This window comes from Budorcas taxicolor, chromosome 5 (assembly GCF_023091745.1).
Source record: "Budorcas taxicolor isolate Tak-1 chromosome 5, Takin1.1, whole genome shotgun sequence".
NCBI classification, from domain to species: domain Eukaryota; kingdom Metazoa; phylum Chordata; class Mammalia; order Artiodactyla; family Bovidae; genus Budorcas; species Budorcas taxicolor.
The window spans coordinates 30525910-30547975 of record NC_068914.1 but is presented as its reverse complement, the minus strand read 5'-3'; the positions used below and the strand labels follow the sequence as shown (position 1 = coordinate 30547975).

Genomic DNA, 22066 nt, shown 5'->3' with positions numbered 1-22066 from the left:
CATTGGAAAGACTGATGCTGAAGCTGAAACTCTAATACTTTGGCCACCTGATGCGAAGAGGTGACTCATTGGAAAAGACTCTGATGCTGGGAAAGATTGAAGGCAGGAGGAAAATGGAACAACAGAGGTAGAGATGGTTGGATGGCATTACTGACTCGATGGACATAAGTTTGAGCAAGCTCTGGGAGTTGTGATAGACAGGGAAGCCTGGCGTGCTGCAATCTACGGGGTCGCAAAGAATGGGACACGACTGTGTGACTGAACTGAACTGAACTGTATGAACTGTTTTTGATTATTTTCTGTATTCTTTTTTTTTTTAACTTTTTATTTTTACTTTATTTTACTTTATAATACTGTATTGGTTTTGCCATACATTGACATGAATCCACCACGGGTGCGCTCTGGCATTTCAGGCCACAGTGACTGGGGAAAGACTTTCTCTCCCAGGGCTTACCAGTTCTTAGGTAGAGCAAGCATAACAAGTGAGTTGCCCTGGAGCATGCCTTTCATATTCAAACTGACCATCCAGAGTTCATACTCTCAACTACCTCTTCTATCTGCTTCATGTGTTCCAAGAAGTAATATTCCTCTGTCCTAAGTATCCCAGGGCCCGGTACCAGACCACTAGAAAGAATTCCTATACCTCGGAGTCCACTGAAATCATCCAAATCAGCCAGTTTCAAGATTGCTTACGCTGCCTTGCCTTGTTTTTCCAATAAAAACAATAATAAAGTCTCCTGCCCAAGCTGTCCCCTTGCACCGTCTTCCTCTTGACCAATTTTGGTGCTTTCCTACATGGCTTGGCATGACACAGCATGCCTGTCTCCTTAAGAACTACGAATAGGAACCTTTCCAAATGGCAGTCATGGTCTGTTCTATAGGCTTCCTTATACCTGAACAATAATAAAATCTACATTTAAAAACCATTTTTATATAAGCTGAAATATTTTAAAATGATATTTGAGTCTTACTGACTCCCACAGTTCAGAAACTCATACCAAATGCCCTTAACTTTCAATGGCAAAAGGGTTATCTTATATATTCAATAATAATGTATTCCTTTTTATCAGAATATAATTGGAGAAATCTGCTGCCTAAATAACATCTTGCCTAGAATGTCATATTGAGAATGATGCTCCTTGGATCAGGTAGGAACTGAAGTGGCTTTATTATGGAGGCAATACCTACAAAGAGCTCTTGGGATAACTGCCCTGCTATCTAGTTTACAGGATCCAGCCTTATAGGTGGTTAAGGACCATCATTTCCTGGCAGCCCAGGAACCTAGTTACTTTGGGGGATTCAATAAAAGAACTTACCCAAATGTGTAAGTACTGCAAATGAAATAAGGTGGCAAGAATTTGTTGAACTTGATTTCCTTGCCTTAGGAATGCACATAATAGAGGCATTAAAAGTCCAATCTGAGATTCCTTATAAAAACCTCCAAAGAGAAGTTAATTTTGTAATTATTCAAAACTATGTCTCTAGATTTTGCAAAGTAAGTAAGAAAACCTAAGTGAGAGTGAAAGCGAAAGTGCAAGTCGCTCAGTTGTGTCTGAGTCTTTGCAACTCCATGGACTATAATACAGTCCATGGGATTCTCCAGGCCAGAAGACTGGAGTGGGTAGCCTTTTCCTTCTCCAGGGGATCTTTCCAACCCAGGAATCGAACTCAGGTCTCCTGCATTGCAGGCGAATTCTTTACCAGCTGAGCCACAAGGGAAACCCAAGAGTACTGGAGTGGATAGCCTATTCCTTCTCCAGGGGATCTTCCCGACCCAGGAATCGAACCAGGGTCTCCTGCATTGCAGGTGGATTCTTTACCAACTAGAAAACCTGTGTGGTAAATTAACACTTTTGCTACATATCAGTAAATAATAAAGCCATACCTAATGAGACTAGGCTTACCTTATGATCAAGGTTAATCTTTCTTTGATATTATGATCACAAGGAAGAAGGAGAGAGGGAAGAAGGGAGAGAATATACGGAAAAATTATAAAAGACTTTGAAACTTAGCAGATATTCTGGCCAGCTCATCCATCTGGATAATCTCTGCTTTTTTTTTTTTTTTTTTTTTTGCCTATATCTAGGCTATTTTACAAGGTTACAAAGACAAAAATTAGCTTGTAGAAACCAATGGCAATGTAAATAATTTCTCTCCATAGAAATTGTAATTGTGATCACAGAAAAGCAGTTGATTATCACCCTATAGATATTGCAAGTTTTGCCAAGTCTGTGTGCATCAAAAAATTTATCTCAGCAATCCTTGTCAGACTATAAATGTGCAATACTTTGCATTTTGTTTTTAAGTGGTTGTAAATATCTCATTAATTTCCTCATTAATTCATGATTTAAATAAAATTTCTGATACATCTCTATTTCATATCTGTGTAAGAGACATGGTTATATCCTCTTTTGAAACATGACTTGTTATAACTGAATAAAGATATAATGTTATTTTATAGAAAAATATATATCTACCATTTTACAAAGAATTATTTATGTAATTGTATACATGAAATATGTGTGTATGTGTGCATGCTAAGTTGCTTTAGTCATGTCTGTCTCTTTGCAACCCTATGGACTGTAGCCCGCCAGGCTTCTCCATCCATGGGATTCCCCAGGCAAGAATACTGGATTGGGTTGCTCTGCCCTCCTCCAGGGGATCTTCCCAATCCAGGGATTGACTCCCATCTCTTAAGTCTCTTGCATTGGCCGGTGGGTGCTTTACCATTAGCACCACCTGGGAAGCCCCACGTGTGTGTGTGTGTGTGTACAAACAGCTGTGAGTCATTCACTGAATAATACTGAGTGACTGAGTGCCAAAGATAGACAAGACAGACTGACTCACTGACCTCAAGGAGCCTAAGTCCTAGTGGACCTAACCCTAACTCACTCAGTGTTTGTCTAGCTTATGTGACCAACATCACAAAGCTTTCAGGCCGAGAGGAAAAACACACTGACAAAAATCTCTCCAAAGTAATCCTTTCTCAATAACTAATTATTGCTTAGGAGTATAATATATCACCAAAGGGAAAAAACTTCAGAGTGAAATAACAGGTTTTATATAAACAGGGGGTAAGTAAATTGCTAGACTCATACTTGGAAGTTCTGGGTATCTCTTGTTAGAAACAGTGTGCTTTTATGAAAAAGAGTTTCCACTCAAGTTCTTCCAAATCTGACTCAAGAGGTTATGTAATCCCTCTAAACTTTTGTTTTTCCATTTGTACAAAAAGATAATAATAACCATTTCATGGGATTGTCGTAAACATGGTACATGCCTGGAACATAGTAAATGCTTAAATAGGTGTTAGCTGATTTTATTAATAATATTATTTATTGATGCTCAGTTCTTGATCAGTACTCAATCAATGTTAAATGTATCTCTCCAGAGTAAATGAGAAGAATGAAATCTGTTTCAAGATTCTCTAAAATATGGAAGACCTAAAATTATATTACTGAAGTTCTCTTAGTTATTGTATACACAGAGATCTCATTGTATACACAGAGATCTTAGGAATGAATTGGAAATTTTACCTGCAGTCCAGGATTCCAATGCTGTATTATCAGAGAAGACTACACAAGTCTCTCTTTCTCCTAGAATCTTGCTGCGCATGAGCAACGAACTTGGAATGACTTGTGCCATTAGCACCTTATTACAAATGATGACTGGGTAATTTCTACCAGGCCAGACTATAGGATGACAAGAAAGAGGGCATTCAAGGAGAGATGGCTGGTTACTTCAAAGCCCACAGTGTTGAAGGTGATCCTTAGTAGGAGATTCAAGGTTGGAGGTTACCCAGAACCAGACTCGGCCGGCAGCTCTTTGAGCACCTGTGTCCTCCGCAGCACCACACTCCTAAACAAACAAGTGGCGGGTGTGCTCAGCAGGAGGCAGAGTCTCAAGTTCACCATAACTCCAGTGGTATTTCACACTTAACCTTGCCCTACAACCCAACTCAAATTCAGAAAATCACAACAGTTTCATGAATGCAGAGGGCATATCATCTCACTGCGAAATTGACTAAATAAGACGTCACTATGCCAAAAAGGAAGAGAGAGAAAAATCACAAGGCCAATAAGAAAATTACAAGATCAAATAAACTGCCCCGCCAAAGTTGTTCTAACACAGATCACCTGGTGCCTATTTGCTAGGTAGGACTGGACTTCAAGTTATTATATAATTAACGTATTACACTGAGAGCCTCCCATATCATATTCGATGTCAATAGCTTTTTTAGTGTTAAAAAAAAGTTCACATTAATGAAGCACTTATGTCTCCAAAACTGCATTAGGTGCATTACAAGTACAATCTTAAGGCTGGGCCCATTAACCTCCCAGTAAGATTAAAATGGGTTATATTCATCTCTTTTTATAAGAGAGAATAAGTTATTTGAGGGGTTTTAAGAGTTTTAAAAATCATATTTTTTGCTACCTCCCTCTACAACTAGAAACATGAACTAAATAAACAAATATGTAGATAAAATGAATTACTTGAATCAAGTTGGACAGATGCTTCATTCATACATGTAAATATTTGCTGACCTCAAAGAAGCAGATTCTCCACGCACATTAAAACAGGCACATACATTGCTTGAGTGTTTTGCCAAAGCCAGTAAACTGCAGCCTAAGAAGAATGGCTCTAGATAACCCTGGGACTTTTGATCTGCTGAGAAGAGTCTCCAAGTTTGGGGCCATTTTTTCCTGTTCTGGGCAAGTGAAGATCACTGGAGATCCTCCTCCACTCTCCCGGGCAAAGACTGCAGCAGCTCCTCTCAATCAATGTCAAAGCCCAGCATTTAAGAGTAGCAGTTTGAAAGGGCGCTTAATGAGCAGACTGCCCAGCACAGAGCACTATTAATACCCCCGGAAGGGAAGCATGCACGCGTCCCAGTTCGCCGGTGCCCAGTGACAAGTCAAGCTAATCACTGCCTACAAAAGAACGTGCTCAGACTTCACCGGAACCGTGCTCTCGCCAGAGACACACCCATCTGGGCAAAGGTGCCCGAGAAGGTGGAGGCTGCTACCTGACTTTCTCCGTGGCTCCTCCCGTTCTCCGCCTTGAAGATGGACTTGGGTTTCCGCGACTTGAAGTTGCCCATGGTGGGGCGCAGCACGTCCAGCCGTGGGGGCTGCTCTGCATGCTGCGGCTCACTGGGCGGCGGCGCGGACTCCTCTAGCGGAGGCCTGGCGTCGGGGTAATTTTCTTTATTGTCTTCATCTCTAGAATAGGAAAGACTCGGGATTAGAAAGCACCGAAAAGTCTAATAACCCGCCCTGGAAAAGAGGCTGGCGATATCCACTGCTGTTCATTTACTCCGCAAACTTTTTAGTGTAGGCTGTTTCAGAGAGACTGAACTTCACTTTTTAGAACATGCCACACTCCCTTCCAGTCTTTGCTAGTGGGTACATTTTCCATAGCTGTAGCTTTGTACATGCTATCGTATTTGCTTCCCTTTTTTCATTTCAATATGGTTTCACATATGTCATATTTTTCTTTCACAATAATAATGTGAGATATCCTGGTTAGCTATGATCATCCCAACTTTATAGATTAAGACTCTAAACCTCTCTGATTAAATAAGGTGCCAAACTGAAGGGCTAATTCACTCAGACCTGGAGTGGGCCCTCAGACTCTCATACATGAGTCCTTGGCTCAAGGTGTTGATGTTTGCTCCTCACTGGCAAGTCTTAAATCATCTCCTTAGAACTTTCAGTTAAACTTTGAAACTTTAACTAGAGGGGCTTCCCTGGCGGTCCAGTGGTTGAGAGTCCACCTTGCAGGGCAGGGGACACAGGTCCGATTTCTCATCAGAGATCTAGGATCCCATATGTGGCAGAGCAACTAAGCTCTGAGCTGCAAACTACTGAGGCCAGGTGATGGGGGCCCACACAGCACAACTAGTCTGTGTGCTACAGATGAAGATCCCACATGCCACAACTAAGCCCTGATGCTGCCTGATTAATTAGCTCATTAAAGATAAATTATAAAAAAGTTTAACTAGAATCTATTTTAATAAGATACATACAACCTCAATAGAATATAAGATAAGGGCCAAATTTCACCCAACCAAGCCAACTATTTAAACAACCCTTTCAATGCAAAGCCAAAGATCCCAGTGTCTTGGTCCTGTTGGTGTGGAATGGCTGGAGAAGACTGACTGGGCTGGCATTACCTGCACATACTCAGTTCTAGGAGAGCACTGTTCATGTTCACCCATCAATCAGATTCAATACATCACCCCATCATTTCAATTTCCTCAAACACAGTGATGTAATAACACTCTTAAGTCATTCGTCCCTCTTAAATCTAGATGTATTTTAGAATTCAGCAACTACCATAGCCAAAGGGAGCATTCCCCTTACATCAGCGGTCCCCAACCTTTTTGGCACCAGGGACCAGTTTCGTGGAAAACCATTTTTCCATGGACAAGGTCAGGGGATGGCTCACGCAGTACTGTGAACAATGGAGGGCTAGGGAACTGAGCAGCAGATGAAGCTTCACGCTTGCTCACTCACCTCCTGCTGTGTGGCCTGGGTTCCTAACAGGCCAGGGACCCAGTCTGTGGCCCAGAGGTTTTGGGGACTCCTGCTTTATATGATCAATATCACTGTCCTGAACCCACTGGGCAGCCATTTGGTATAGGTCATGTGATTCTTAGGACTGGCCACTCCCCGCTGGGGGTGTTTTCCCCTCTTGTTCACTGACCAGAAACAGCCATAAAAAGAGATTTTGGCAAGGTCAGCTAGGAAACACTTCCTCATGGAAGTGCTTCCTCATGGCTCAAGAATATGTTGAGCCAAGAGAAAAGACCAGCAAATGAAAGATTTCTATGCCCTCTGCTTGCTGCTGCTGCTGCTAAGCAGCTTCAGTCACTTACGATGTCTTTTTGCAAATAAAAGATTAAACTAATTAAAATGGTACCAGCAGAATGAGCTGTCCAGCTAGTCCCTGGGAGAAGAGCAAAGAAAACATGTGGGTGGGAGGTCTGGGGCATGGCCAGGGTGCATGCAGTTGGGCAAGATGTGGAAATAAAATTAGGTGAAAGAGTGAAACTTAAGCCTCAGGACAAACACAGTATCTGGTAAACGAAAATCCAACAGGTGAAATAATTCTTCATGTTAGTTCAGTTCAGTTGCTCAGTTGTGTCAGACTCCTTGCAACTCCTGCCAGTAACACTGGTTACTATTTTCCCTTAAGATCATTTACAGTTGAACAAAAAATTCTAAGTTAGTAATAGGTTTGGAAACCAGTATCAAAATATGAGTTTGAAATAAATGTCTCTAGTTCATTTGAAATACCTGTCTCTCCCTAGAGACAAATACTACTCATCTGTATACTCTATGTTCTTGGAAGAGCAACAAAAGAAGGAAGAGCAGCTTTTACCATAACCTAAATGTTTCTTAAAGAGATAGGAATACCAGACCACCTGACCTGCCTCCTGAGAAATCAGCATCAAGAAGCAACAGTTAGAATTGTATATGGAACAACAAACTGGTTCCAAATTGGGAAAGGAGCACATCAAGGCTGTATATTGTCACGCTTCTTATTTAACTTATATGCAGAGTACATCATGAGAAATGCTGGGCTAGAGGAAGCACAAGCTGGAATCAAGATCACCAGGAGAAATATCAATAATCTCAGATATGCAGATAACACCACCCTTATGGCAGAAAGTGAAGAAAAACTAAAGAGCCTCTTGAGGAGAATGAAAAAGTTGGCTTAAAACTCAACATTAAGAAAACTAAGATCATAGCATCTGGTCCCATCACTTCATGGGAAATAGATGGGGAAACAGTGGAAACAGTGGCAGATTTTATTTTGGGGGGCTCCAAAATCACTGCAGATGATTCAAGACTGCAACCTTGAAATTAAAAGAAGCTTGCTCCCTGGAAGAAAAGCTATGACCAACCTAGACAACATATTAAAAAGCAGAGCCATTACTTTGCCAGCAAAGGTCTGTCTAGTCAAAGCTATGGTTTTTCCTTAGTCATGTATGGATGTGAGAGTTGGACTATAAAGAAAGCTGAGTGCAGAAGAATTGATGCTTTTGAACTGTGGTGCTGGAGAAGACTCTTGAGAGTCCCTTGGACTGCAAGGAGATCCAACCAGTCCATTCTAAAGGAAATCAGCCCTGAATATTCATTAGAAGGACTGATGCTAAAGCTGAAACTCCAATACTTTGGCCACCTGATGCCAAGAACTGACTCACTGGAAAAGACCCTGATGCTGGAAAAGATTGAAGGCAGGAGGAGAAAGTGGTGACAGAGGATGATATGGTTGGATGGCATCACCAACTGGATGGACATGAGTTTGAGCAAGCTCCAGGAGTTGGTGATGCACAGGGAAGCCTGGCATGCTGCAATCCATGGGGTTGCAAAGAGTTGGACATGACTGAGCTGAACTAAAATGTTCCTCACTCAAGGAGAATTCTAGAACACTCAAGAATAAGAAAAACTGACTTTTCAAATTTAAAATGACTGTTTTGATAGACTGCTTCCTAAAAATAAAACCTGAATTTTGTTTTTAAGTCATATTTTCAAGGCACCCAAAAGATGTAAATGTCATTCTTGACTTGAAGAACAAGGAAGGTGGGGGTCAGGGGGAAGCACTTTCTCTTATTATACAAATGTAAAACATAAATACAAAAGTCACCTTTATGAATACATTTCCAACCTATTACTGGTTCCTCAGAATCCCCAAAACAGAGTACAGGTAATGTAATTTATGTCACTTCTTCTTGCAATCAGCCATAACTGAGAATGAACATGGTGTTCTAAAAAGAACAAGAGTCCAAAAGATCCTCCACTTGTTAGAGATGCATCCTGAGCCATACCACCTCAGCTCTGTGGCTCTCATCCATAAGATACTATGCATCTCCAGCACAGTAGTACAGGTAGTAGAGTCTCTGTGAAATGCCTACCAAAGAAAGTTGGCTCCAGACCACAATCCAATAAATGGGGGCTATTGTTACTCTCACACAGGGCCTTAGATGAATAGCTGTTTGCAGAGAAAAAACTGGAGGCTATTTTTAGTCTTTCCAATGCCTCCAGGATAAATTCTAAACTCCTTTGCAGGGTACTTAAAACTTTTGTAATCAGGTCTTTGTTTATCTCTGGAACTTTATTTCTTACCACTCCTAGCCTCCTCAGCTCTCAGGGTTCCTGCCATCCTGAACTGCTTGCTTCAACTTGAATTCTCTCTGCTCTCTGTTGGCTAGCCAGTAATTTGATCCCTCTGCTTGGTAGCATCATAGTTTTTGGCCTTATATTCCACCAAAAAAAAAAAAAAAGGAGTCATGTGCCACATGTAATTTTCTTCAGGAATCCATCCCAGAGACCTCACTGGGCTATTTGGTCCTTCTAAGTGAGTCTTCTGTTTCCCTGTAGTGAAATAGCACCTAATGTACTGTAGCGTCATCACCTATATTCTTTTCTATCTCCTCAAGTGCACTGAACCCCTGGGAGCAGAGACTGATTTGTTTTTCTACATCCCATATTTGTCTCCACTGGTTTCTGATACACACAAAAAAGTATGAAACAAAGGCCTTCAACAAATGTTCCTTATCCAACAAGTGGACTTTTGTGTCACATATACCAGAGTCCAAATTCTGCCTCATCACAGCTGTGTTATACTGGATGAGATATAATCCCTCTGAGTCTCGGTTTTTCCACCTCGGATGAGGAAGGAAACAACAGCTTCCTTTTGGCTGTTAAGATTAAATAATAAAATGTATGTGAAAGTGCTTGAACACGGGAAACTTGGAAGAGAAATGGTTAATGTTAAGATTTTGCCATCATACCATGAACCCCCTGATGACCAAGACTGCCATGTTTGGTGAATAATTCTAGAACCTCTTCCTTAAAGTCTATAATGGGAACATTTAAATGCACTAAACAACGTTTAATTCAGTAGGCATTTACTGAGCATTCTCCATAGAAAAGATACTGTCCTGAGTGCTAAGGGGGTATCCAAAAGTGAACAAAACTTCCTTCAAGAGCTGATAATCTTTTAGAAGAAATAGGACATGGGAACAAATCATTAGAATTCAAAGAGAGTTAAGACACCAGACCAGATGGTTTCTGTCCTTCATAATTAAGAACCAGGCAATGGTGGGTCCTACCTGAGACTGGAGCAATCAGTCTGATCGTCATGCAGAGAGACTGTGTCTTCGTCACACCTGAAGAGAGGAAATGAAACCACATCAGATCCAACTGTCTGCTGAAGCAGAAGAAGCAATATTCTAGAATTATTTGAAGATTAGCACAGGAAACTAAAGAAAGGAACAATCTTTACCACTCTCACCCAAACCAGTGTCAATTCCTCAGATGTCCAACAGGTAATGATACCAATGTTGTCATATCATGTGAGCTTAAATGCTTAGAATCAGAGGTGACACTCCTTTTTCATCCACTGCTCTGTGTCACCTCAACTAATAAGACCTTAGCAACCTAAGTGTTCACAGCCCTTGAGGGACCATCTGACTCCAAGACTGGTAGCTTGTTGTTGGCTCAAAAGGGACGCAGCTACGTGCCTCCTGGCATTTCTTCTGCCTCCGGCAGTCCCAAGCCACACCAGCTGCCATCTGGCTTGCTCCACTGGCCTCCAGACTTTCCTGACCTCCTTCCTTTTCACAAAACTTATGAAATAACCTCATGAAAAATTCTTGGCTTTTCCATACTGAAAAACCTCCAGAGCTCTACACTGCCTAAGGGCATCTTGAGGAGGACCGCAGTCTCACCCCAGTGTATGAGGGAGCCTTTGTTCCTGTTCTCAGCCTTCCCCACCCCATCCCACCCAACCTCACCCCACCCTGCTCCAACCTGGAATGCTTTTTCTATCTTCAACTCCTACTCAGCCCTCACTGCTCAAGCCTTACAAGCTCTGTGAACTTTCCTTGCCAAGTTCATCCACATGCCATGTTCCCACTTTAACCTTAGTACATAAATGTTTACTTTTCATTCTGAGGTTTTAGTAACCATCTAGTTCTTGCCTAGTTATGTAGTTTCTTTGTCCCTCTGAGATCTTTTTAATTAGTTGTTAATTTCATGAAAAGAAACAACCATCATGTCTTTTTCTAGATATACTGCCACAGTGCCCACAATGCTACCCCAGAGTAGATACTTCATAAATATTTGAATCAAATCATTAACCTGGGCCCCTCAGCAAGTCTGTTCCCTGAAATAAGTGTGTGTGCCTAGTCACTCAATCATGTCCGACTCTTTGTGACCCCAGGGACTGTAGCCTGCCAGGCGCCTTCCTCCAGGCAAGAATACTGGAGTAGGTGGCCATTCCCTTCTCCAGGGAATCTTCCTGACTCAGGGATCAATCCCAAGTATCCTCCTTTGCAGGTGGATTCTTTAGTCTGAGCCACCAGGAAAGGCCTGATATAAGTGAGCAACCATTTACTGAGCACTGACTGCTTCCAAATACTGCCTTAGGCACTGGAGCTGTGCTTCTCAAACTTTTGGGGATTCAGGACTGACCAGTTGGTTTTCCATTTCCAATCCACCGTGGAGAAATAATTTGGTAAAAATGTCACAGGAATGTCAAATTCTCATAAAGGTTATTAAAAGCATACTCCCTATTTCTGTACTGTTCTTATCTCAGACTAGTTACAATTTGTGAACCCACACTTTGAGCAGCACTACTTTTTCTTTTTTTAGTATAATTGCTTTATAATGTTGTGTTAGTTTCTGCTGCACAACTAAGTGAATCAGCTGTGTGCATACATATACCCCCGCCCTCCTGAACCTCCCTCCGCTCACCTCACAATCCCACGCCTCTACATCATCATGAAATGGTATATGGTCCTTTCCCCCTCCCCCCACCATGTCTTCTGCCTGCCTTGTGCCTGTAAAAAACCTTAATCAAAGAATACATTTGATTAAGTGAGAAATAAGAAAGTGAGAAGTGAGAAATGCTGAAACCAAGGAAAACAGTCTAAGGAGACTAAGAATAAGGTAGTCATTAAGCACAAGCAAGGACCGTTAGTTCTTTCTCAAGAGCTGTACATAATATTCTGAGCCATATCCTGTGAACTGTCTTACAGATAACAAAACCCCAGGTGGAGGAGTTAACTACAGGCTGACCAGGCTAGACCCAGGACTTGAGCTGCCACAATTCTGAGAACTGACCACAAAGAAATGAGAACAAGAGCACCCTGGAACTGAAGATTAACTGTACCTAAAACAACCAAAACCAAAACCATTTAAGGATCTTCCCTGTTTCTCCCCTGATTGGCACTGGCTGCCAACTTATGCTTTTCATGGTGGAATGGAAACCTGCATTTGGCATGAGCTGACGAGCTCCAAAACCAGGTAAGTCCACCAGTGTGCACACAGGCAACATTCCCATTTGTGAGTGCTTGCCAGTTGGTTCTGACTGCTGTTGAGGACTGTTTGTGAGCACTAGTACTATTTGGACATTCTTGCCAGTTGGTTCTGATGTGTGCCTGATGTTGAGAACTGTTTGGGACATGAGGTGCTATTTGGGCATTTTGCCAGTTGGTTCTGACATATGTCTGATGCTGAGGACCGTTTGTGAGCACCAAGTGTCATGTGAGCGTCAAGTGTCATTTTGGGTCATTTTGCCAATTGGTTCTGACATCTGACTACCATTGAGGACCATCTATTTTAGGACTCCGTAAAGTGTTTGTTTGGGACTCTGTACTGGTCACCTTCAGAGATGCTTATGATGGATCTGTTGTTTGGTGTGTGAGTGTGTATTCCATTTGTGTTGATTGGTATTCTTGTTGCGTTATATAAAATGGGAAATTCAGGTTCAATTCATTAAGAAAAAGTTTAGTTGTGAGTTTATGACTAAAAAAGAAAGATAATTTTTTTGGACAATGTATGGCTACAGTATTCTTCATAATCTGAAGAAGATTGATTAAGATAAAAGCCCTGAAATTCACAAAACTGGTTCTTTTTGCATATGCAGTTAGGGAAAGCTAACTTGATAAAAACACTTTTTTCCAGATCCTGAGAAAACAAAAATATGCCTGAGAAAAAGTCTGAGTGACTTTTATCATGTCCTTGAAACACAAACACAGTCCACTTTGCCTGGATCTTCAGCCTTGGGTTAACTATACAAAGGAAAAAAAAGGCTTTAAAACTGAACGAATAATTTGGCTATTCTGGCTATACTCCATAAACTGATTACCTACTTTTGTATTCTTGTAAGACCAAGAGGGAAACTAAAGATGTTTGGGTTTATTAAACATATGTGTTGTACTACTGAAGAAAAATTATGCTATTAAAAAATGTATGTTTTTTTGAAGTTATGAAGAATGTTCTTAAGTTTGCAATCAGAAAATGCTGATGTAACATTTCAACCACTTGTTTCTTGGTTTTGTTAAAACTTTCAAGGGTTAAAAATTGTAACTGCTGTTGAGGATGAGTCCTCATATGTAAAAATGACAAGTGAAACATTTTGATATGTAAAGCAAGTAGGATATATTTGTCAACCAAGAGAATGTATAAAGAATGGAGATATTTTTGTTGAGGAAAAATGGTGATAATAAGTTTTTCCTATGGTTGTTTGTTTCTGTATGAAGAAATAGAGCACAAATTTGTCTGGATTTAGAAAGTGACAAAGAGTCTGTGAAAAAGGAATTTTGAAAAAAAAATGTGTATGTTGTCAGGATTAAGATTAGACTGACTTTAACTAGGTAAATGAATTTTGTTACTAACAGTAAACTGATGCAAAGTTGGGTTTTCTGTCAAAAAAGAAAAATTTCTTCTAGAATATTCGACTGATTTTGGTAACAGAGACTTCTAATGGAAAGTAATTGTTTTATTTCTAATCATACTTTCAACCCCAATGTTCAGGATGGAAAAATTCTCCAATAAGTTGTCACCAAGTATAGCTGCTCATGATGTTTAGCACTGCTGGCTGTAAGTGTACTGCTTAAAGCACGTGTCCATTGTTTGTCTGACAATTGGGTATGAATGATAAAATGTATGGCCTGTAGAGCATTTCCCTATTAACCTCTGAGCCTGTTCATGATATCTGATTAGTTTTCCCCCCAAAGTGGACAACTAGGCAAACATATAAATAAAAAAAGAGGCCAAGCACTGAGGAACATGGATGTACCCAGAGCATGCAAACGAACCACTCTAGCAACCTTGGATCAATTTCCTTGCTTTTCCTTTTTTTTTAATTTTTGAAGTCTCAATAACCCACACTGTCCATCTCATGGAAAACAATAATTCCTAAATGCTGTCTTGTTCTCCACTATTTGACACATCTGCTTTAATAGATCATCTAAACTTTGTAATGTGAATTAAAATGTTTCCCAATAAAAGCAACCTAGCTAAGTAGAAAAATTAATGAAGAAGAAAAATCTAGAATTGTTGCTTCCAAAAAACTCGGGTTCAAACAAAGTTTCAACCTTTGAGCTCAACAATACCTATTGTTTAAGACTTTGGCAAGAACTTTTTTTTCATCCCCCTCATTTGATTTATAAATCTTTCTTCTCAAAGCACAATTAGTTAAAAATGAAAACTCAGCACCAGAACATACAAAGTTGCAGATGCTTTCTGAAGTAGGAGGCTAGACCTAATTAGCTGATCAGAATTTGAGGACTATGGAACAACTCCAGCCATCACCCAAGAAAACACAATTTCTAGCTTGCAGATATGGCAATGAGATAGATCTTTCTATGGCTTCCAGGGCACACATACACAAGCTCTTTAAGTTCAATTGGGTTTTCCATGGCTTCTGTGAAGATCATCAAGTTCTATTCAATTAACATCTTCTTTCTGATTTTTCTATTGAGTCCTTGCCCCAGAGCCCCCAGCAAATGCACAATACTGGCTCAATTATAAAACTAGATTTCACAGTGGGAACCCATACCCAGATATCCCAACTCTGGGGGAAAAAAAAATCAACTCGGATCAACTGCCCAACTGGTCCTGAGCATGAGATTCTCTTCCTACACATTATTCTGATAAAAGAATTTAAAGACCAATCTCTTTAATGATCTTCGTAAATATTAAGCTGACCATCTTCTAGTACAATGTTTTTCAAACTATAAATTGTGACCTATTATACGGGGTTAATAATTACAGGGTCCTGAAATTAGACAACAGCTATCAGCATTTTGTTTTTATTATTGGTAGAGAAACAGAATAGAAAAAAAAAATGTCAGTATAGTGAGGGCTAAGTGTTATTTCACGAAACTTGTTCAAAGAAATCATGTATGTATGTGTGTGCTGGATTGCAATATAAAATGTTTTTCTTAGTGCTGTTCACAGTAAAAATGTAAAGACACCTCTATCAAATGATTTCCTTTGAGGTTCTCATCAACTAGATTCTAAGTCCAGGAATTTTTAATTTGTGGTTGCCCAGATAATACATGAGTAATTTGTCCTTGCCATCATTTTCCTGTGAAGTGCTCAAGGTAGTTAGTTATCTCTCTACTTGGATTTTTGCTTCCTCTATCAACCACAAACAAGAAAAGTTAAAAGGTACTTTCCAGTTCATCTTCTCTTTCATATCATCTCAATTAAGCCTGACAATGGTGTGAGGTAAGCATCACCTTCACCCAGTGGCTAAGGGATTTCCCAGGATTCCAAAGCATAAAGCAGTGATGCCTGTGGGGCTTCTGCTTCACACTAAGCCCATCAAATAGTCTCTTCAAATGTTTCCAGAGACTCAAGAGAGAGAGAAAGACTTGTTTTTTAGAATAATGGTGGAGAAAGAAATACCCATAAGTCTCTTTTTTGACTTGGGGTAAATTAAGTACAGAGGTCTCAGATTGGTAATGCGATAAAATGTAACTGTACTCAAAAGGGGACTGCCATATTCCATGCAGTATCGTGTTCCTTGAAGGCACAATTGCAGACGAACAGCCTGCAATCCTGTGGGATTTCTCAAAGTGTGCCCCCAGAACCATTTGCGTTGGCACCACCTGGAGTCTCTGAGTAAGATGGCAAGTTGCACTATATTCAATTTCCTCGGATCAACCATAATAGAAAAGAATATAAAAAAGAATGTATATACTTGTATAACTGAGTCACTTCGCTGTACAGCGAAAATTAACACAACAGTGTAAATCAACTATACTTCAATTTTTGAAATAAATTAATTTTTTAAAAATGGAAAAATACAGCAAGTTCCAGCTTCATCCTCACTGCTAGCCCCACTAAATCGACTCTCGGAGGGTAGGGCCAAGGAATGTGAGTTTTCAAACTAGATTGCTTTTCCCCCACATAACCAGTATGCTTCTAAAATGTTCAATGCTGACCTAAAGGTTTACAAAACCCAGACCAGCATTTGGCTGACTCCAACACAATCACCCATCTCTAGGTTTCCACTTGAGAATAAAGCCTGGGAACTCTAGATTTTTCACAAGCCCCTAACCCCTTCCCCAAATAATACTGACAGTCCTTTGGTTTTGAGAATTACTGCTTTGGATGATAACTAATTTGCCTCAGAATTCATTGCTGGATATGCTTCATTTCAAGTAACGAGTTAGCCAGGGCAACATAGGAAATGACCACGGAAAAATAACAGATGAGAGGGTACACAGATAGAGAACCAAGGCCAAGGCCATTCTGACCTTGGAAGAATCTGGGTAGGAAAAAGAAACTGAACTGGGCCACATTTGCACAGACAGGGACAGGCAAGGCATGGGAAAAATTAAGAAGAGAATAAAATGTGTCCTTGAGTCCCTCCCAATTCCACTCCCTTTGACTCTTAAAAGATACCCAGCTGGCCAAGCAGAACCCTGTTAGGTTAGACTAGCTGATAACATAATTTATATTAAAATATTAATGACAATTTGAATCCACCTCCCAGAGACACAGACTTTTTAAATTTCCATTTCAATAAGGGTCACCACCAGAGTTCTTCATCCAAAAAATAAAAATCTCTAGGTAGAATTTCAGGCAGTAGAAAAGATAAGTATGTGTGGGTGGGTAGGAGGAAGTAGGCGTACGGTGGAGATAGGAGAAAGGCGATGTTTTCTTTTATCCAGACCAGAGAATAGAGGCAAGTGCTGTATGCCAAGACCAGACCTGAACATTTATGAATCACCTGCTACTTCTGTCTCAGTATAGCACATTCTGATCCTGCTGGCTTTGGGGTCATGCCTAAAGAACCAAGGAAAACTGAGAGGAGAAAATACCATATTAGACAATGACTAGTTATAAATGGCCCTAGACTGTACTGTTACACCTATGAAGGCTTGATATGCTTCAAATATGCCCCTCAGATTTTTAGATTAGCCAGATGGCATCCCAATTGTCACTCAGTGCCTTTTAAAATAAATCACTGTCACTTCTCTGAAAACAACAACAAGGTCTTATGCAATCAGAACTCCTTGGGGAGTGTCCAAAGACAAGGTACCAGACTTTCCCCAGCATTTAACTAAAACCAATTTTAAAACAATGTCCAGGTGAAATCTAAAACTAAGGAACTCCATTTTGAAGCTGCTATGCCAATGGCTGACTTTGGGGATTCAGCCACACCAGGTCCTGAGAGTGGGGCCCAGGAAGCTTGTGGTGCTGTATGCATAGCAAAAGGAAGAAAGCAATACCCGTGTATCCAAACCAGCGAGCCACAGCCTCATCTCTGGCCTGCACCTCTCCCCACTCTAACGCTTTTAGGAAAGCAAAGTTATAGCACCGTTACCAAGCAAGTTCATTAACAGGGAGAAGGTTTCAATGAGTGTTTTACACTGGATCTTCTAAAATCAACCCTGGATCTTTTTCTAAGTAACTCCACTTAAGACAGCCCAAAGCTCAACTCTAAGAGAATAGCATCCAGAGAAACAAAAGAATGTAAAAATCAAGAGGGCCTGGGAAGCCCTATAGTCCTCCATTACCAAGTCATTGATACAGTGACTTGAATCTCATATCATTTATTTGCCTGTTAGGGAACTTTAGCAAATAGTTCCCAAGCTACTGGGACTTCTGTATCAAATTTGCAGCGTTTTTTAAATGTAGTTGAGCATATAGCCATATACACCTCTTTTTCCTGAAAAACTATTTAGAGTAACTTCTATCGTAAGGTCCCAGAAGTAAACACCATGAGTTAGCCTAGAGAAAGACTGCTAAATAAAGCGTAGATATTTCATACATATATGTATATATGTAAATTCCGTATCAGTTACATATAGTATTAGCGTAATATACTACCCATTAATTTTTAACATATACATATAATACAGTATTAGAAAAACATTAAGGAAAGGATGACAAGAATTAAAAGCATAAACTCTAAATATCTAATAAAAAATACCATGCATGCTGGTCTTGAGTAAAATATTTACACTCCTTCATTCCATGTTTGAATGGTATTAGTTGTCCCAATCAAAAGCTTTAGCCATAGGAGTAGATAACAGTCCTACGATAGCCAGATCTCTAAGGGCAGCAGACAAAATTGACAAAGGGCATGCAAGAAAAGTTTACTGTCTTAAAAGTCTGTAGAAAGGAGAGGGTGAGGCTAAGTTTAGCCTATTTATCACAGGCTGGAATTCAACTCGAGTCATTTCACATCCATCTCCTACTTGCTGTAAATGTACACAGCGTGCTCATGAAAACAGACACCAGTGTTGGCAAAACACAACAAAGCTTCCTTGCTGACATGTCAACGAGATTCATTTTTCAAAAATCTGAACTCCAAGAACACAAATATGGGAGCACTGTGCTCCCGTAAGCCATCAGTTTGCTTTAATAGCTCTCCCATAGTTGCTAAAAGGCTGATTTCAACCTGTAAAGATTTCTGGGCCCCACCAGCCCCCACGTCTCCCGGTCTTCACAGCCCCAGATTACAGGAGACAATGCATCTAGTACCCAGAGCAGCTGGGGACGGGGGAGGATACCTTCACGTTAGTTGCTTCCTGAGAAAGGCATGCAAATCTTATTGTATTGACAAGAATCACTTACTCTGTTACAGCGGTGCTGCTGAAGGAATTATCCTGAAGGCTGAAACAGAAACAAGAAAACATCAGCCAAGTCTGGCCGGGGAGCCGTCTCCCTGGTTGCTCTCCGGGAGTTAGAGCACACACACAAACATGGCATTGCAAGGCCAGTCTCAGGGCTCGCCCGGCACGCTCGCTCTACCTTGGGCTGCTGTCTGCACATGCTCGTAACAACACCCCCAGCAGGGGCCCAGCCGCACGGGCGAACCACAAAGCCCGGCAGCCCGCGAGGCGGCGGGGACAGAGCTGGGCGGGGCGCGGCAGGCAGCCGCACCCGGGACCCCCGCGAGGAGCACCTGGAGCGCTTCTCCGGGACCTCAATCTCGCCAGCCCAGCGCCGCCTTTAATCCAGGCCTCCCGGTGCCGGCCACCCCCTGGAAAGCCCGACTGTTTCTACCCAGGTGCTGAAATCTCCGGGGGACTTGCTTTCTTCCAGACGTCTCCTACCAGTTTTACAAGAGCTACCCCCTCTAGGGATGGAGGCTCGCAGAGATGCACAGATCGTTCAGAAAAAGCTGGAAGGGAACCAGAAGGGGGAGGGGATCATAACTGCTGTTTTTGGTGTCTATGTTTATTGCCCAGGAAGAAAAAGAAGAGCCCTGAAAGAGGGCTGGTAGCATTACACCAGTCAGTCTGCACTCCCGTTATTTCAGTCCCCAAGAGGAAGCGCCCAGCCCAGGACCTCAAAGCTCTGAATGAACCAACTCAAGGAGAGGGGAGAATTTATTCCAGGCATTAGCTGATGACTGGGGGGAACGTGCGCGGAGTGGGGCTTGCTCTGCCCAGAGCAGCTGGCCCAAGCTCCACTCCCAACCAGTTTTACAAAAGATGAGAGATCGAATCCACCTGTGCTACCCACTTTAAATGAAGGCAGCCCTACTGGGGGAAGGGAAGGCTGTCAGCCTCCCACTTGCCTCATTCCCCAGGAGATGTCTGTCCTGTCCTCTTTTCATTGTTAATTTCTCCTGCCTGGTTGACCTTGATGTGGAGTGAACAGTCACCTGGGAAAGATGCTTATTTTGAATTGAGAAGATCCTCATTCCCTTCTTTAATCTCTTCACTCTCTGAAGCCACTGAGATGATAGTTTTTAGTCTAAATTATATAAGACAATGAGTTAAACAAAAAAATAAAAAATAAAAATTTAATTTTCAGATTATTAGAAAAATTATTCAAAACTTGGTTATCAGGGGAAAGAGCAAGATCTTTCAGTGTCACACCAAGACAGTGCTTCACAGGTCCACCCAAGGACTGCTTAATTCTCTACAAAAATGGACTGTGTTTAACTTGCTAGTCACTCTTGGTTAGATTCCGGACACTACAGAGCTACGTGCTAGCATTGCACATTTTGTCTGATCTGTCCAGAAGAAAACCTCAGCATTTATGGTTTTATTGCATTATGCAGCTTGAACCAATTTTGTATCTAACCTAACAGTCTTATAACATTAATAACATTCTTTCTAAATGCCTGTACATATTCAGATCCTCAAAACACTCTTGGAACCAAGAGCATCATCGTCTTACGTGTATGTGTGTGTTTAGTCGCTCAGTTGTGTCCAACTCTTTGTGACCCCATAGACTGCAGCCTGCCAGGCTCCTCAGTTCATGGGGATTCTCCAGGCAAGAATACTGGAGTGGGTTGCCATTTCCTTCTCCATCATCTTATAGATACCCTCATTAAAAAGTTAATAGATCTCTGTTACCTGCCTATATTTGTATGAAAGTCGTATCTTTAACTTTCAAAGACATACTCTGAAAAAATCGAAATTGAGTTTTCAAAGAACAACAGGTTTCATAACGTCCTTTGTGATTTTTCTTATCCCCTCTCTAAATATTTTGAAAAGTAACTGAATAAAAGCCTAATACAGGTTATTTCTTGAAAATACTTCAGGTTTGGTTCCAGACCATCACAATAAAGCAAATGTTGCAACAAAGCTCATCACAGGAATTTTCTGGTTTCCCAGTATATATAAAAGTTGTGTTTACACTACACTATTAATCCATTATGTAAACAATAGAATTATGTCTGAAAAAAAGGTGTATACCTTAATTTTAAACTATTTTATTGCTAAAAAATACTAACCTCATCTGAACTTTTAACAACCTGTGATCTTTTTGGCTGGTGGAGGGAGGTTCTTGCCTCAATATTGATGACTGCTTACTGGTCAGGGTGGTAGTTATCTGAAGGCTGGAGTGACTGTGATCATTTCTTAAAATAAGACAATGAAGTCGGCCACATCAATCCATCAATTTATGCTTCCATTCATGAATGATTTCTCTGGAGCATGAAATGCTATTTGATACCATTCTCTTCACAGTAGACCTTCAGTTCTCTCAAATCCTGTCACTGCTTTATCAACCAAGTTTGTATCGTGTTCTAAATCTTTTGCTGTCTTTTCAATAACCCTCACAGCAAATCTTTGCCAGGAGTAGATTTTATCTCAAGAAATCACTTTATTATCCACAAGAAGCAACACATTCGTTGATGTTGTTTCATGAAACTGCAGCAATTCAGTCACATCTTCAAGCTCCACTTCTAATTCTATTTCTCTTGCTATTTCCATGACATCTTCAGTTACTTCCTCCCCAGAAGTCTTTTACCCCTCAAAGTCATCCATGAGGGTCAAAATCAACTTCTTCTAAACAGCTGTTAATGTTGATATTTTGACCTCTTTTCATGAACCGCAAATGTTCTTAATGGTATCTAGAATGGTGAATTCTTTCCAGAAGGTTTTCAATTTACTTTGCCCAGAGATGTTAGAGGAATTACAACCTAGGGTAGTTACAGCCTTACAAAATGTATTTCTTAGATAGTAAGACTTGAAAGTTTAAATTACTCCTTGATTCATGGGCTGCAGAATGGATGCTGTGTTTCAGTTTCCTTCAAGAACATTTTCTTTGTATTTACAACTTGACTGTGTGGCACAAGAGCCCTAGCTTTCACATGCCTTCCTCTTCTAAGTTTAATCATTTTTAGTTTTAGGTGCTAGGAAGAGATGTGCAATTCTTCCTTTCACTTGAATACTTAGAGGCAACTGTAGAGTTGTTAATTGGACTAATTTCAGTATCTTTGTGCCTCAGAGAATAGAGAGGCCTAAGGAAAGAGAGACAGGGAATGGCCAATTGGTGGAACAGTCAGA

General features: G+C 40.8%; 1 protein-coding gene across 3 annotated transcripts in view; it reads right to left on the bottom strand.

Moving 5' to 3' along the window:
• Positions 1 to 19031, bottom strand: part of FAM13C (family with sequence similarity 13 member C) — a 153801-nt gene extending 134770 nt beyond the window's left edge. For 2 of the 3 annotated variants that reach the window (XM_052639918.1, XM_052639919.1), the window contains exons 1-3: positions 18894 to 19031; positions 10121 to 10177; positions 5024 to 5219 (exon numbers count right to left, since the gene is read on the bottom strand). In XM_052639918.1, the coding sequence (XP_052495878.1) occupies positions 5024 to 5219; positions 10121 to 10177; positions 18894 to 18955 (315 nt within the window). In that variant the 5' untranslated portion in view covers positions 18956 to 19031. Of the gene's footprint in view, positions 1 to 5023; positions 5220 to 10120; positions 10178 to 18246; positions 18363 to 18893 lie in introns of those variants that run through there. The other variant, XM_052639920.1, reaches the window with a different exon arrangement.
• Positions 19032 to 22066: the final 3035 nt, after the last annotated feature.